The sequence below is a fragment of the Hyperolius riggenbachi genome, chromosome 4, assembly GCF_040937935.1.
Source record: "Hyperolius riggenbachi isolate aHypRig1 chromosome 4, aHypRig1.pri, whole genome shotgun sequence".
NCBI classification, from domain to species: domain Eukaryota; kingdom Metazoa; phylum Chordata; class Amphibia; order Anura; family Hyperoliidae; genus Hyperolius; species Hyperolius riggenbachi.
The window spans coordinates 404,180,227-404,193,062 of NC_090649.1; the positions used below are offsets into that span (position 1 = coordinate 404,180,227).

The 12,836-nt window shown below is 45.4% G+C and overlaps 1 protein-coding gene across 1 annotated transcript in view; it reads left to right on the plus strand.

The window, feature by feature from the left end:
* PCSK2 (proprotein convertase subtilisin/kexin type 2) overlaps positions 1–12,428 on the plus strand; it is a 277,467-nt gene extending 265,039 nt beyond the window's left edge. Inside the window, exon 12 of the mRNA XM_068232302.1 lies at positions 8,927–12,428. Within this exon, the coding sequence (XP_068088403.1) occupies positions 8,927–9,413 (487 nt within the window). The 3' untranslated portion in view covers positions 9,414–12,428. The remainder of the gene's footprint in view (positions 1–8,926) is intronic.
* The last annotated feature ends 408 nt before the right edge of the window (positions 12,429–12,836 follow it).

Sequence of the window (12,836 nt, forward strand, 5' to 3'; positions counted from 1 at the left end):
TGGTAAAACACAGACATCAGCAGGAGGAGGAAGTAGTAGTTGCAGGCTTGCAGCTATTTGTAGTGTGTGGTAATAGTCGGTCGGTATTCGGTAGGAGAGTGGGTGGGCAGGTGGCAGTAGAAAATGGTTCTTCTTCTGTTCTCCCTGGAAGTGGTAGCAGCACACAGACAGCAGAAGCTCAATGCAGCTACAGGAGGAGGAGTAATGTGTGTCAGGCAGTGTGATGTGACTGACATAATAGGCCCTGGTACCTAGCGGTGGTACTAGGGCCATAAATGAACATCATGAGGTTCCAGACAGCAGTCGTGAAGCCCACATTGTGTCCAATACACAATTGGGACAGCACGGTTTTCAACCCGGACACCTCTAAAATAATTACAATTTTTTTTTTAATTATTGCAGCTATTGTTGAGCGTAATAGCTGGTGGTGCTTGGGCAGCAGCACCTTGTAATGTGTTCCCTGGCAGCGGAGAGGAGACACAGACAGCAGGAGGAAATATAACAGCAGGCAGCGTGAGGAGGATAAGTGTGTGTGTGGCAGACTGGCATTTGGCAGCAGGCAGGAGGGCAGGCAGCGAGACATAGTAGGCCCTGGGTCCTAGCGGTGGTCCCAGGGCCGTAAATGAACAGCATGAGGTTCCAGACAGCAGTCGTGAAGCCCACATTGTGTCCAATACACAATTGGGACAGCACAGTTTTCAACCCGGACACCTCTAAAATAATTACAATTATTTTTTTTTAAAATTATTGCAGCTATTGTTGAGCGTAATAGCTGGTGCCGCTTTGGCAGCAGCACCTTGTAATGTGTTCCCTGGCAGCGGAGAGGAGACACAGACAGCAGGAGGAAATATAACACCAGGCAGCGTGAGGAGGATAAGTGTGTGTGGCAGACTGGCATTTGGCAGCAGGCAGGAGGGCAGGCAGCGAGACATAGTAGGCCCTGGGTCCTAGCGGTGGTCCCAGGGCCGTAAATGAACAGCATGAGGTTCCAGACAGCGGTCGTGAAGCCCACATTGTGTCCAATACACAATTGGGACAGCACAGTTTTCACCCCGGACACCTCTAAAATAATTACAATTTTATTTTTCAAATTAATGCAGCTACTTTTGAGCGTAATAGCTGGTGGCGCTTGGGCAGCAGCACCTTGTAATGTGTTCCCTGGCAGTGGAAACACACAGACAGCAGGAGGAAATATAACAGCAGGCAGCGTGAGGAGGATAAGTGTGTGTGGCAGACTGGCATTTGGCAGCAGGCAGGAGGGCAGGCAGCGAGACATAGTAGGCCCTGGGTCCTAGCGGTGTTTCCAGGGCCGTAAATACACAGCATGAGGTTCCAGACAGCGGTCGTGAAGCCCACATTGTGTCCAATACACAATTGGGACAGCACAGTTTTCAACCCGGACACCTCTAAAATAATTACAATTTTTTTTTTTCAAATTAATGCAGCTACTTTTGAGCGTAATAGCTGGTGGCGCTTGGGCAGCAGCACCTTGTAATGTGTTCCCTGGCAGTGGAGACACAGACAGCAGGATGAAATATAACAGCAGCAGCAGCAGGTGTATGTGTGTGTGGCAGTTGTCACTTCATGTACCCCTCTCGCCGACAACAGGGGCCATGAATTCGCCTTCCACCCAAGCCTGGTTCATTTTGAGAAACGTCAGTCTGTCCACAGACTTGTGAGACAGACGAGATCGCTTCTCAGTGACGACTCCACCGGCTGCACTGAAGCAACGCTCTGACAGTACGCTGGAAGGGGGGCAGGAGAGCACTTCCAGGGCGTACTGCGCAAGCTCGCTTCAGATCGGCAGGTGCTTGACCCAATACTCCATGGGATCAACAGGGGCCACGCTGTCAAGCTCGCTGAAGGACCCCATGTAGTCAGCCACCATGCGGGTCAAGCGCTGCCTGTGACTGGAGAAGGATGCTGCTGCAGGCACCTCCTCTCTAGTCCTTGGCAGCTCTACACTCATGTAGAGCTCTTGGGTCAGAGACAGCAGGTCTGTGGTGCGCGAGCGCTTGCTGCTGGTGGATGCAGGCACCTGATGCTGCCTCTGTGCTGGCTGGACAGTGCGGGTGGATGGCTCAGGGAAGGCTTCCTGCAAGCGCTCAACAAGGGACAGCTGCAAATCCCTCATTTGTTGCGCACGGTCTCCTCCTGCAGGCAGGAACTGACTGAGCTTCCCCTTCAGACGTGGGTCCAGCATCATGCAGATCCAGATGTCCTCCCTCTGCTTCATCTGGATCACCCTTGGGTCCTTGCGCAGGCACCTCAGCATGTGCGCTGCCATTGGGAACAGTCTGGCCACGTCTGTTGGCACATCATCGGCAGCCCCAGAGCCGACATTGCTGTCCTCCTCTGCCTCCTCCACCTCATCCTCTCTCCACCCCCGCACCAGTCCAGCTGCGCTCTGCTGCTCCCCCTCATCAGCAGCAAGGTCAGGGACCTCCACCAACTCCAAGCCCTCTTCCTCAGAGGTGGCCTGTGAAGCTGCCTGCAGCTCCTACTGGTCCAAAGCTGCCGCTCCCTCTTCCACCAGTGCATACAGGGCCCTGTCCAGCACACACACCAAGGGGACCCACTCGCACACCATTGCATGGTCCCTGCTCACCATGTTGGTGGCCTGCAGGAAGGGTCCCAGGACTGAGCACACCTGCTGCATGTGCCTCCAGTCCTCCGTGGAGATGATGGACGGGAGGTTGGTGGTGGCACGCCCAGTTGCAGTGAGGGAGGCAACTGTTGCTCGTGCAACGTACTGGCTGACAGCCTGCCTCTGTTCAACCAGATGCTCCAACATCGCCAGGGTGGAGTTCCAGCGAGTTGGAACATCGAGCATGAGCCGGTGCTGTGGCAGGTGCAGCTCCTTCTGCACCTCTTCCAGGCTCGCCACGGCTGCAGGCGAGTGCCGGAAGTGACGCACAACCTTCCTTGCCGCCTCAAGGAGTCGGTCCATCCCCTGGTAGGTCCGCAGGAACTTTTGGACTACCAGGTTCAGGACGTGCGCCAGGCAGGGGATGTGGGTCAGGTCTCCCCTGCTGATGGCAGCAACCAGGTTTGCCCCATTGTCGGACACCACCTCTCCGACTCTGAGGCCTCTGGGGGTCAGCCAATTCCTCTCCTGCTGGAGTTTGGCCAGGACGTGGTTCGCCGTCAGTTTGGTCTTCCCCAGGCTGACCAATTCCAGCAGCGCTTGGCAGTGGCGGGGCTTCACGCTGCTGCTGAGGTGGGGGGTTTGGGCTGGTGTGGCGGAGGATGGAAGCGGATCAGAGGAACCTGCTGCTGTTCCGCTGACCCTGCATGGTGGCACCACCCACTGCGTTGTTGGTGCTGCTGCTGCTCTGGCAGTGCCGGCCGATGCTGCTCCCTCCTCCTCACCCCCTTCCACCAAGCTGACCCACTGCGCGGTGAAGGACAGATAGCGGCCTGTCCCAAACCGGCTGCTCCACGAGTCCATGGTGACATGGACCCGTTGACGCACTGCGTGCTCCAGCCCTCTCCCGACATTGGCCATCACAGAGCGGTGAAGTGCAGGGATGGCCGCGCGTGCAAAATAATGTCGGCTGGGGATTGGCCAATCGGGGGCTGCACACATCAGGAGCGCACGCATGTCGCTCCCCTCTTGCACAAGGTCCGTGCCAGCAAGCCGTTCAGCTGACGCACGCGACGGCTGCTGGGAGGCAGAACCCTGACCACCCCCTGGAAGGTGTCGCTGAGCAGGGTCTGGCGAGGTCTTTTGCTGGCACGGGAAGCAGTGGAGGGAGCAGAGGAGGCCACTGAGGACTAGCTGCCAGAACAGGCCTCAGTGTCGGCGGCAGGAGTTGCAGAGGGAGGAGGAGCAGTGCGTTGCTGATGCACTCCTGCTGGTGCTGCTGGAGGAGGTGGAGGAGGGCGGGTGGCTGCTGCCGACGGTGCTGGCGGGTGCTGGCGGGTCTGCCATTGCCAGCTTCTTTCAACTTCATGAACTCCTCATGCTCATGGAAGTGTTTCCCTGCCAGATGGTTGACCAGAGAGGTGGTGCCGTACGCAGAGGGCTCCTTCCCTCTGCTGAGCTGCTGGCGGCACTGGTTGCAGGTGGCATACTTGCACTCCACATATGGCAGGGTGAAAAAACTCCAAATTGGGGAGGTGAAGTTGCCCCTTCGGCTGGAAGGTGCTGCTGCCGCTGGTCTCCCTGTGGTGGTTGGGGGGGTGGCACTGGCAGAACTCGTCTCCTGATCAGCACGCTGTGTGGCCTGCATACCACGCCCACTTGTGTTCCTGACCATGCCTGCGATGCTGATCCTTCTAGCAAAGCCAGCAGACGCATCCTCCTCCTCCTCAGAGCTGATGACATCCCCACTCCCAGGACCTGGCAACCAGTCTTTGTCCTGCTCCCTGTCATCATCATCCTCCCCCTCCACAAACATGTCCTGCTGGGATCCCCTAAACCCCCCTTCTGCATGCATGGGCGGATGGACAGTCACCACTGTCTGACTGTCCAAAGCATCATCCCCCAAAGTGCCCATGAGCATTCCTTCCTCTGCCAATTCTTCCGCAACAGCACTCCATACCTTCTCTGTGCTTGGGGTCCATAAGAAGGTGCTGAGTGACAGGGTGCTGGTGTCGCCCGCTGGGGCTGGAGAACTGCACCCCTCCTCCTCCCGCTCCCCAGGCAGTGCTGGGCGGCTGCTGCTGCTCTTGCGAACAGGAGTGGTGGCGGGGGTGGAGGACTCTGTTCCAGAGCTAATGGTGGCCTGCTCATCCACCATCAGCGCCAGGTGTGTTCCTGACAACTTGCTGTGTACTCCTACCTCTACTGCCTGAAGAAGCGGGTCTATGCCTGCGAAACGCGTTGTATAAAACCCTGGAGTGTACCAATAAATTTATTTTTGCTATACTACACAGTATTTGTGTGTCTGATTGAAGGGGGTGAGTCCACCACTGCCCCCTTAGCATTTTTAACATTTTAAATATTGTTTTTACTCTTTTGGCGCCTCTGTTCTTGCTCATACTATACCATATATCCACCCTTGGTGGAGGGTGATACCCCCTTTTTTTCCTACGTCTACAGAGAGCGACTTCTTAATCCTGAGTGGGGACAGGTCAAACTCCTCACCTGCTTATTCAGTGGTTACCTGGAGGTAACCCGGGTTTGTGAGTATATATATATACTCCTTCAATTATACCAACTTGCCTTGACTTACTACACTATATTGGGCTCTCGGTTCTCCCTTTCTTTACATATCTGTACTATTTGAGAATGATCACTGTTTTTGGAAAAAAAAAAAACAGTAATCATTCTCGGCGGACAAGAACGGATTGACTCAGGACTTTTGTCCCCTGCTGCCAATTATCCCTGTTGCCGGGAACATCAAGATTGCGGGCTTCTGCCCACACGATCGGATGCACAGCCCCCCAAACTGCAGGGACATGACTATCGCATACCTGCAGCTGTAGCAGCTGCCCCTGCGAACATAAGGCTCACGTCCTAGTGGCAGAAATGGTTAAACAATATCAGTTGCTTGACAGTCCTGCTGAGCTTTCTGGTCAGTAGTGTCTGCATCACACAACTGAGATAAGCTTGCAGCTACTTCAGTCAGACTTAAAGTGGAATAAAACTCTGACATAACATTCAAAAAAAATGTGTTTTCAAACTTTGTATTACTCATAAAGTTACCATATTTGCTTTTGTGCACAAGTAATGCCTCAATTGGCAAAATCATCTCCTCCATGGGTTTCAATTATCACCTGTATGCCGACGACACCCAGATATATCTCCACACCCCAGATCTCACCTCCTCTACCATGGACAAAGTCTCTGCCTGCCTCACATCCATTTCCTCCTGGATGGCTGCCAGGTACCTGAAGCTTAATTTGGACAAGACTGAGCTTCTAATATTCCCACCCCGCACAGCTGCACCCCTCCCAGATCTGCACGTCACTATTGAAAATACTACTATCCACCCTACCTCCCAAGCCCGCTGTCTAGGCGTTACTCTGGACTCTGAACTTTCCTCTACAGCCCACATCCAAGGTATTGTCAGATCCTGCAACTTCCACCTCCGCAACATCTCCAAGATCCGCTCCTACCTGTCCCCTGACACCACTAAACTCCTCATCCATGCCCTTGTCATCTCCCGCCTAGACTACTGCAATTCTCTTTTATCTGGCCTTCCCTCTAACCGTACTGACCCACTTAAATTGGTAGTGAATGCGGCAGCCAGACTGATACATTCTTCTCACCGCAGCGCCTCTACAACTCCGCTCTGTAAAGCATTACACTGGCTCCCCATCAGCTTTAGGATCAATTTCAAAATCCTGTGCTTGGCCTACAAATCAGTGCACAAGACCTGCCCGACCTACATCTCTGATCTGGTCCACAGGCACATACCAGCCCGCCCCCTCCGATCCTCCTATGACCTGCGCCTAGTCGCACCACGCATAACTCAGTCACACGCACGATTGCAGGACTTCACCAGAGCTGCCCCTACTCTCTGGAACTCTCTTCCACCAGCCGTCAGACTCGCCCCCACCTTTAATACCTTCAAACAAGCTCTCAAGACTCACCTCTTCACGCTCGCATACTCCCCTACACCAGCATCATAATATGTTCTGTTAGACCCCCTCTCAAAAGACGCACCTATTGTCTCCACCCCACCCTTTAGATTGTAAGCCTCTGGCAGGGCCCTCCTCCCTAATGTATCCAGCTTGATTATGCAATCTTACTCACAACCACCCTTCTTGTAGACTCGAACAGTCTCTATCTTGACCTATGACACTGTATTGTTATCAAATCATTTGCATGATCTTGTCTTGTTGTGAGTTTCCGTATGTTCTACCTGTATGTTAACCCATTTATCTATTGTGCAGCGCTGCGTAATATGTTGGCGCTTTATAAATACAATAAATAATAATAAGTAATATTGTGTGTTTCCCGAAATACAGTTTATCTGCTCTGAAGGCTGCCATTGCATTTCATTTAATTGCCTAGCTGCTGCATTTATGTATTAAAATCTATCTAGTGATCATTTGTCAGCTGTCGCTTTTTTTTACTTTGTGTTGCAGCTCAGCTCCAGCATGCTGCTAATGTTTACATTCCTTTGTGAGCTTCTATTCTATTAGTAAACAAAAGATAAGATATCATATCTTCGGATGGGGCCAGAAGCTGCCCAATGAAAGAGAAAGTGCTGTGTTAACTGTTTGAGTGCTGTTCTGCTAACAATTTTTTTTATTGTGGTAATAGGTTTTATGGTGTAAATAATCTTTTAGAGCAAAGAAGAAATGCTGAGCTTTATACCACTTTAATTCAGGGACATCTGCTTTGCATGCATTTGAAGGATAATCTGGCAATGAATTGCAACTTTTTCCTCCTCTTTAAAACTTGTTCCCAATTTTTGTTTGCATATTTAAAAAAAGTAAATATGGCAATAGTCGTAAAATTAGCAAACAATGAATTACAATAAAAATTGGTCTTATTTTTACGTAGCATATTTAGCATATGTAGCATATTTATTATAAATCTATAAAGAAATAATAGTGTTTAAAAAATGCCAAACACCTGTTCATATCTTTATAGCCTTTCTAGTGTACATATAATTTAAAGAGACACTGAAGCGAAAAAAAAATGATGATATTATGATTTGTATGTGTAGCACAGCTAAGAAATAAAACATTAAGATCAGATACATCAGTCTAATTGTTTCCATTACAGGAAGAGTTGAGAAACTCCAGTTGTTATCTCTATGCAAACAAGCCATTAAGCTGTCCGACTAAGTTAGTCGTGGAGAGGGCTGTTATCTGACTTTTATTATCTCAACTGTTCCTGTACTATTTACTTTTCCTCTGCTAGAGGAGAGGTCATTACTTCACAGACTGCTCTGAAAGACTCATTTTGAATGCTGAGTGTTGTGTAATCTGCACATATTATAGAATGATGCAATGTTAGAAAAAACACTATATACCTGAAAATAAAAACAAAAATTTGCTTTCCTAAAACAGAAAGAATTTGCGATAATTCAGGTTGGAGTGAGCTCGAGATGTCTCCCAGAGCACCACTGCTGAATATATGCAAATTAACCATTGTACCCTTAGAAGCTAAACACACCTCCAGAACCGCTGGAATGCAATGATGTGTCAGCTTGTTAAATTGTACAGAGCCATAATAATCCAACATGCATACAGACTGTTTCGGATTGTTTGATCCTCATCAGTGCATGGCATGGATTAATTTGGCTCTATGGAGTAGGGCTTGTAAACCGAGAGGTACAGACTAACCAGCAAGCTCATGGTGACCCAGAACTCATTGGAGTGTGTAAGGGACTACAATGGTCCTAAAAGCCCCCTTACTAAGATGTTAAGAAAAACAAAAATTTGCTTTCCTAAAACAGAAAGAATTTGCGATAATTCAGGTTGGAGTGAGCTCGAGATGTCTCCCAGAGCACCACTGCTGAATATATGCAAATTAACCATTGTACCCTTAGAAGCTAAACACACCTCCAGAACCGCTGGAATTTAACAAACTGACACATCATTGCATTCCAGCGGTTCTGGAGGTGTGTTTAGCTTCTAAGGGTACAATGGTTAATTTGCATATATTCAGCAGTGGTGCTCTGGGAGACATCTCGAGCTCACTCCAACCTGAATTATCGCAAATTCTTTCTGTTTTAGGAAAGCAAATTTTTGTTTTTCTTAACATCTTAGTAAGGGGGCTTTTAGGACCATTGTAGTCCCTTACACACTCCAATGAGTTCTGGGTCACCATGAGCTTGCTGGTTAGTCTGTACCTGAAAATAAAAGTATGAGAATATTTTCTTTGCTGCTAATCTTCTAATAATTATTAATAGTACACAACCAATTCACTATATCATTTTTTTTTTCGCTTCAGTGTCTCTTTAAAACCACAATAAATAATGCACATTTCATCTGTTTTTCTTGTGTCCTTTGTAAACAGTAAAATACCTTCTGATGGCAAGTTGGTGCTCACTCTTACAACTGATGCTTGTGAAGGGAAGGAAAACTTTGTTCGATATCTTGAACATGTCCAAGCAGTCATAACTGTAAATTCTACAAGACGAGGTAACTTAAACATTAATATGACATCACCAATGGGAACCAAGTCCATTTTGCTAAGTCGCCGCCCAAGGGATGATGACTCTAAAGTAGGCTTTGATAAATGGCCTTTTATGACAACACACACGTGGGGAGAAGACCCAAGAGGAACTTGGATCCTTGAGATTGGCTTCGTTGGAAGCATGCCAGAGAAAGGTGTACTGAAAGAATGGACCCTGATGCTGCATGGAACTCAAAGTGCCCCCTATATAGACCAAATAGTTAGAGATTACCAGTCAAAATTAGCTATGTCCAAGAAAGAAGAGCTGGAGGAGGAATTAGATGAAGCTGTGGAAAGAAGTCTGAAGAGTCTATTAAGCAAGAACTAGCACTGTATTGCATGTCTGTCTTATATTTTTTTCCTTTTCTGAAGTTTCTGCATATCTTTCGAACACTCAATATTCTGTATAGGATACAATGGCCTCTCAATACCATGTTTCAAATATTTATAGCCATCCGTTCCTTTGTTAGGAATCAAATGAATATATATTTTTTAAAGTGTTTCCCCAATAGTAGCAGTGAAAATTAAAATACAGTTTGCAAATGTGTGTCCAATTATGTATTATATCTACTTTTTATGGAACAAATGTAAATCAATGTTTTGGCGGGAAGAATAGCTAAAATAAGATGTGTCCCTTGATAAAAGACATAAATGCACATTTCTAATTACCGTATTTTTTGGACTATAAGACGCATTTGTTCTCCAAAAATTTTTTTCCCTGCATCGTTATTCCGAATGTTACTTAAATGTGGTGTCCTTCCTTGCCCGTGTCCGTCTCTGCCTGGTGGGGGGGTGGGGTGTCCTTCCTGGCCCGTGTCAATCCTCTGCCATGAGTATACTATAGTAGGGTGCAGATAATACGTACACTATGATGCCCACGCTCCGGTCATATGGAGGAGGTACATGGGGACCAGAGGAGGGCAAGGACCGAAAGACACGGCGGGAAGAGGAGGACACAAGGGACAGATGAGTACACGGGGGGCAGAGGAGGACATGGGGGGCAGAAGAGGACACAGGGAGCATAAGAAATTGGTGTAAAAAGGTCCATAAGATGCTCCTGGACCATGGAGGCACCAGGTTTAGTACATTTTTTCCCTGATTTTTGTCCTCTAAACCTAGGTGCGTCTTATAGTCTGGAGCGTCTTATAGTCCGAAAAATATGGTATCACAATTTTTTCAAAGGAAGAGATTGAAGAACCTTTACTAAATATAATATTGGAACATTTCCATAGGTCTTTATTACTATCACAAAGTTTAAAGTCACTGCATGTTGTGACTATATACAAATATTTATGAGCTTGCATTGTGAGTCCTTCATCTAAATGTACTCACGGAAACTTGGAAGTTCACAATGAACTAGTTCCTGTGTCACTGCTACCAGTGAATGGGGATCAACAGAAATTTACAGCCCTAGAAATGGTAGATTAGCAGTAAACAGGTAAAAATGTGTTGTGTAGTGTCTATTAAAAATCAAGTAACTATATAAACAATTTTAATAGAGCAGACGACAACGGATGTAGAAAAAATATTATTAGAGTTTTCAAACATTTTAGTGTATCTACACAAAAACACCCTCGTATAAAAGTGACATGGCAATGTTCAGTACTTATACCAAATTGACAACTTTGATTGCCGTGAGCTAATACACCATGGGCTATTCAGGACACACATGTTTACAATTTATCTTTGGGCTCATCTGCTGAGCAATATTCACGGTAGCCTTTTTTTTCAAATAGAATATCCAAATCTGTTAACCTCCCTGGCGGTATTACATTTTTTGGGATTTTATGGTCTAAAAGGGTTGCAATTTTTACTATGCTTTCAGACCCTAAAATGCAGAGATGATCGTACCGCAGAGAGATCAGCGGCAGCCCAGCATTTACTCACCTTCCTGGGATCCAGAGCTGCAATTCTTCCTCTGTCCTCCAGGTGGCACTTTAACCCTGTAGTGAGATGGCTGTCTGTCATCATGTCGATCTCACCAGAGAGATACAGAGCCTCAGAGGACCGGAAGGAGAATGGCTTCTGATGTCTGGATCCCAGGGGAAGTGAGCTAAAATGCCTACTGCGTGCTGCCCTCTTCATAGACCTCCAAGTGGTTACCGCGAGTCAGGCTCGGGGTTACCGCTCTGAGCTGCAATTTTCCATCCCGAGCCTGACTCGGGGTTACCGCCAAGGAGGTTAAGGTGAAACTTGTATTTTTTTTTATTATTTCAATTGAACCCTACTGGACATTTGAATTATACATAAGCTTGGGTGAGAGTCTTTACTAAATTAACCCTCCACCATGTTTCCCTTTCTCTTTCTGTCTACCAGACCTTTTGTAATAGTTTCTTTTACCATTGTATTGTATTTAAATTTTTTCAAATATCAGCAAAGCAGAATTTATTATTTAAAACTTATGATTATAAAATTATTTTTTTCAGGGGAAAAATTTACTTCACCAATGTTTATTAGGCCCACATTAACTGCCAATATATCTGCTATAAATCTTCATTGTGTGATGCTCTAGAACCTGGATAGAAAATTGAAATGTATACAAGCTGGGGTAAAAAAAAGTTCCTTATGAAATTAGCACCTTTACCTTCTCTTTTTTTTGTCTTTCTTTCAGTTACCTGTCAAGCCTTTCATAATTGTAAAAAAAACATCTCCTGTTGTGGCTATTACCTATTTTAGAATTTCAACAACACATAATTTAATTATTGTTTTAAAATGAATGTTTGATAAGTTATTTTCATTATGGGAATAAACTATTTTTTTTATAGCAATGCCCGCCGCAACTGCCAAACGTGCAATAAAATATCTGAAGATGTAAGAATTGTTGGTTTTCTAAGATTGTAGGAGAGTTATTTGGAGATATTAAAGCACAATATATTTTTTCATTTTGTACTGAAGTATTATTAAAAAGAATATTTAATGTTCACTATTTGCATACGATCTGCAAACTTATCTGAGCATAATTATGCAGGGTATATTTATCATATTTATTACAGGAAATTCCTTCCTATGTACTCAAATGTATTACGCCATACCAGGTTTTAATTTTTAAAGCTTAAAAATGTGTTATCTGGTCAATTACAATAAACCAAAGGAAAATATGTATATGAGTGTATGTATATGAAGGCGATACACAAAACCATGCACACAGTATAGTGTGCTATACACACATATGTATGTGCCAATGATACAAAACTTAATCTTTTTGAATTCATCACTTTCTGTAAAGAGAATTCTTTGGTCTTCATTCCATTTCTGTGCAAATTTTAGATGACCATGTACATTCATTTGATTTCTTGTAACCATGCATTTCTATGTTTAAATGCATTAAATGTCTTATATAGCAGCAATTTTTAAAAATGTTTGTTTATATTTATTAGAATACTACTTTTCTAAAATTTGAACTATACAAAATATACAATTTGTTGTAAACAAATTTTGTTGAACTCCAGCTTGAAAATAAATATCAGAAAGATTAATTTAGGCTCAAAAAAAGAGGGGAAAAAAATAAAAAATTGTAAATTAATAGCATATACCAACAGCAATACTATCATATCACATTTTTATTTTATTACTATAAAAAAAGATTTATGATAGTTTGTTATTTATATGTATATAAGATTATATAAATATTGTTAAGTACTGCAGGATTAGTATAGATTATGTAACAATTATTTTAGCATGCAACCTTTTTATAATAACCTGAACTTTATTATGTTTATATGTAAACATGATAATTCTTTAACTGTTTAGT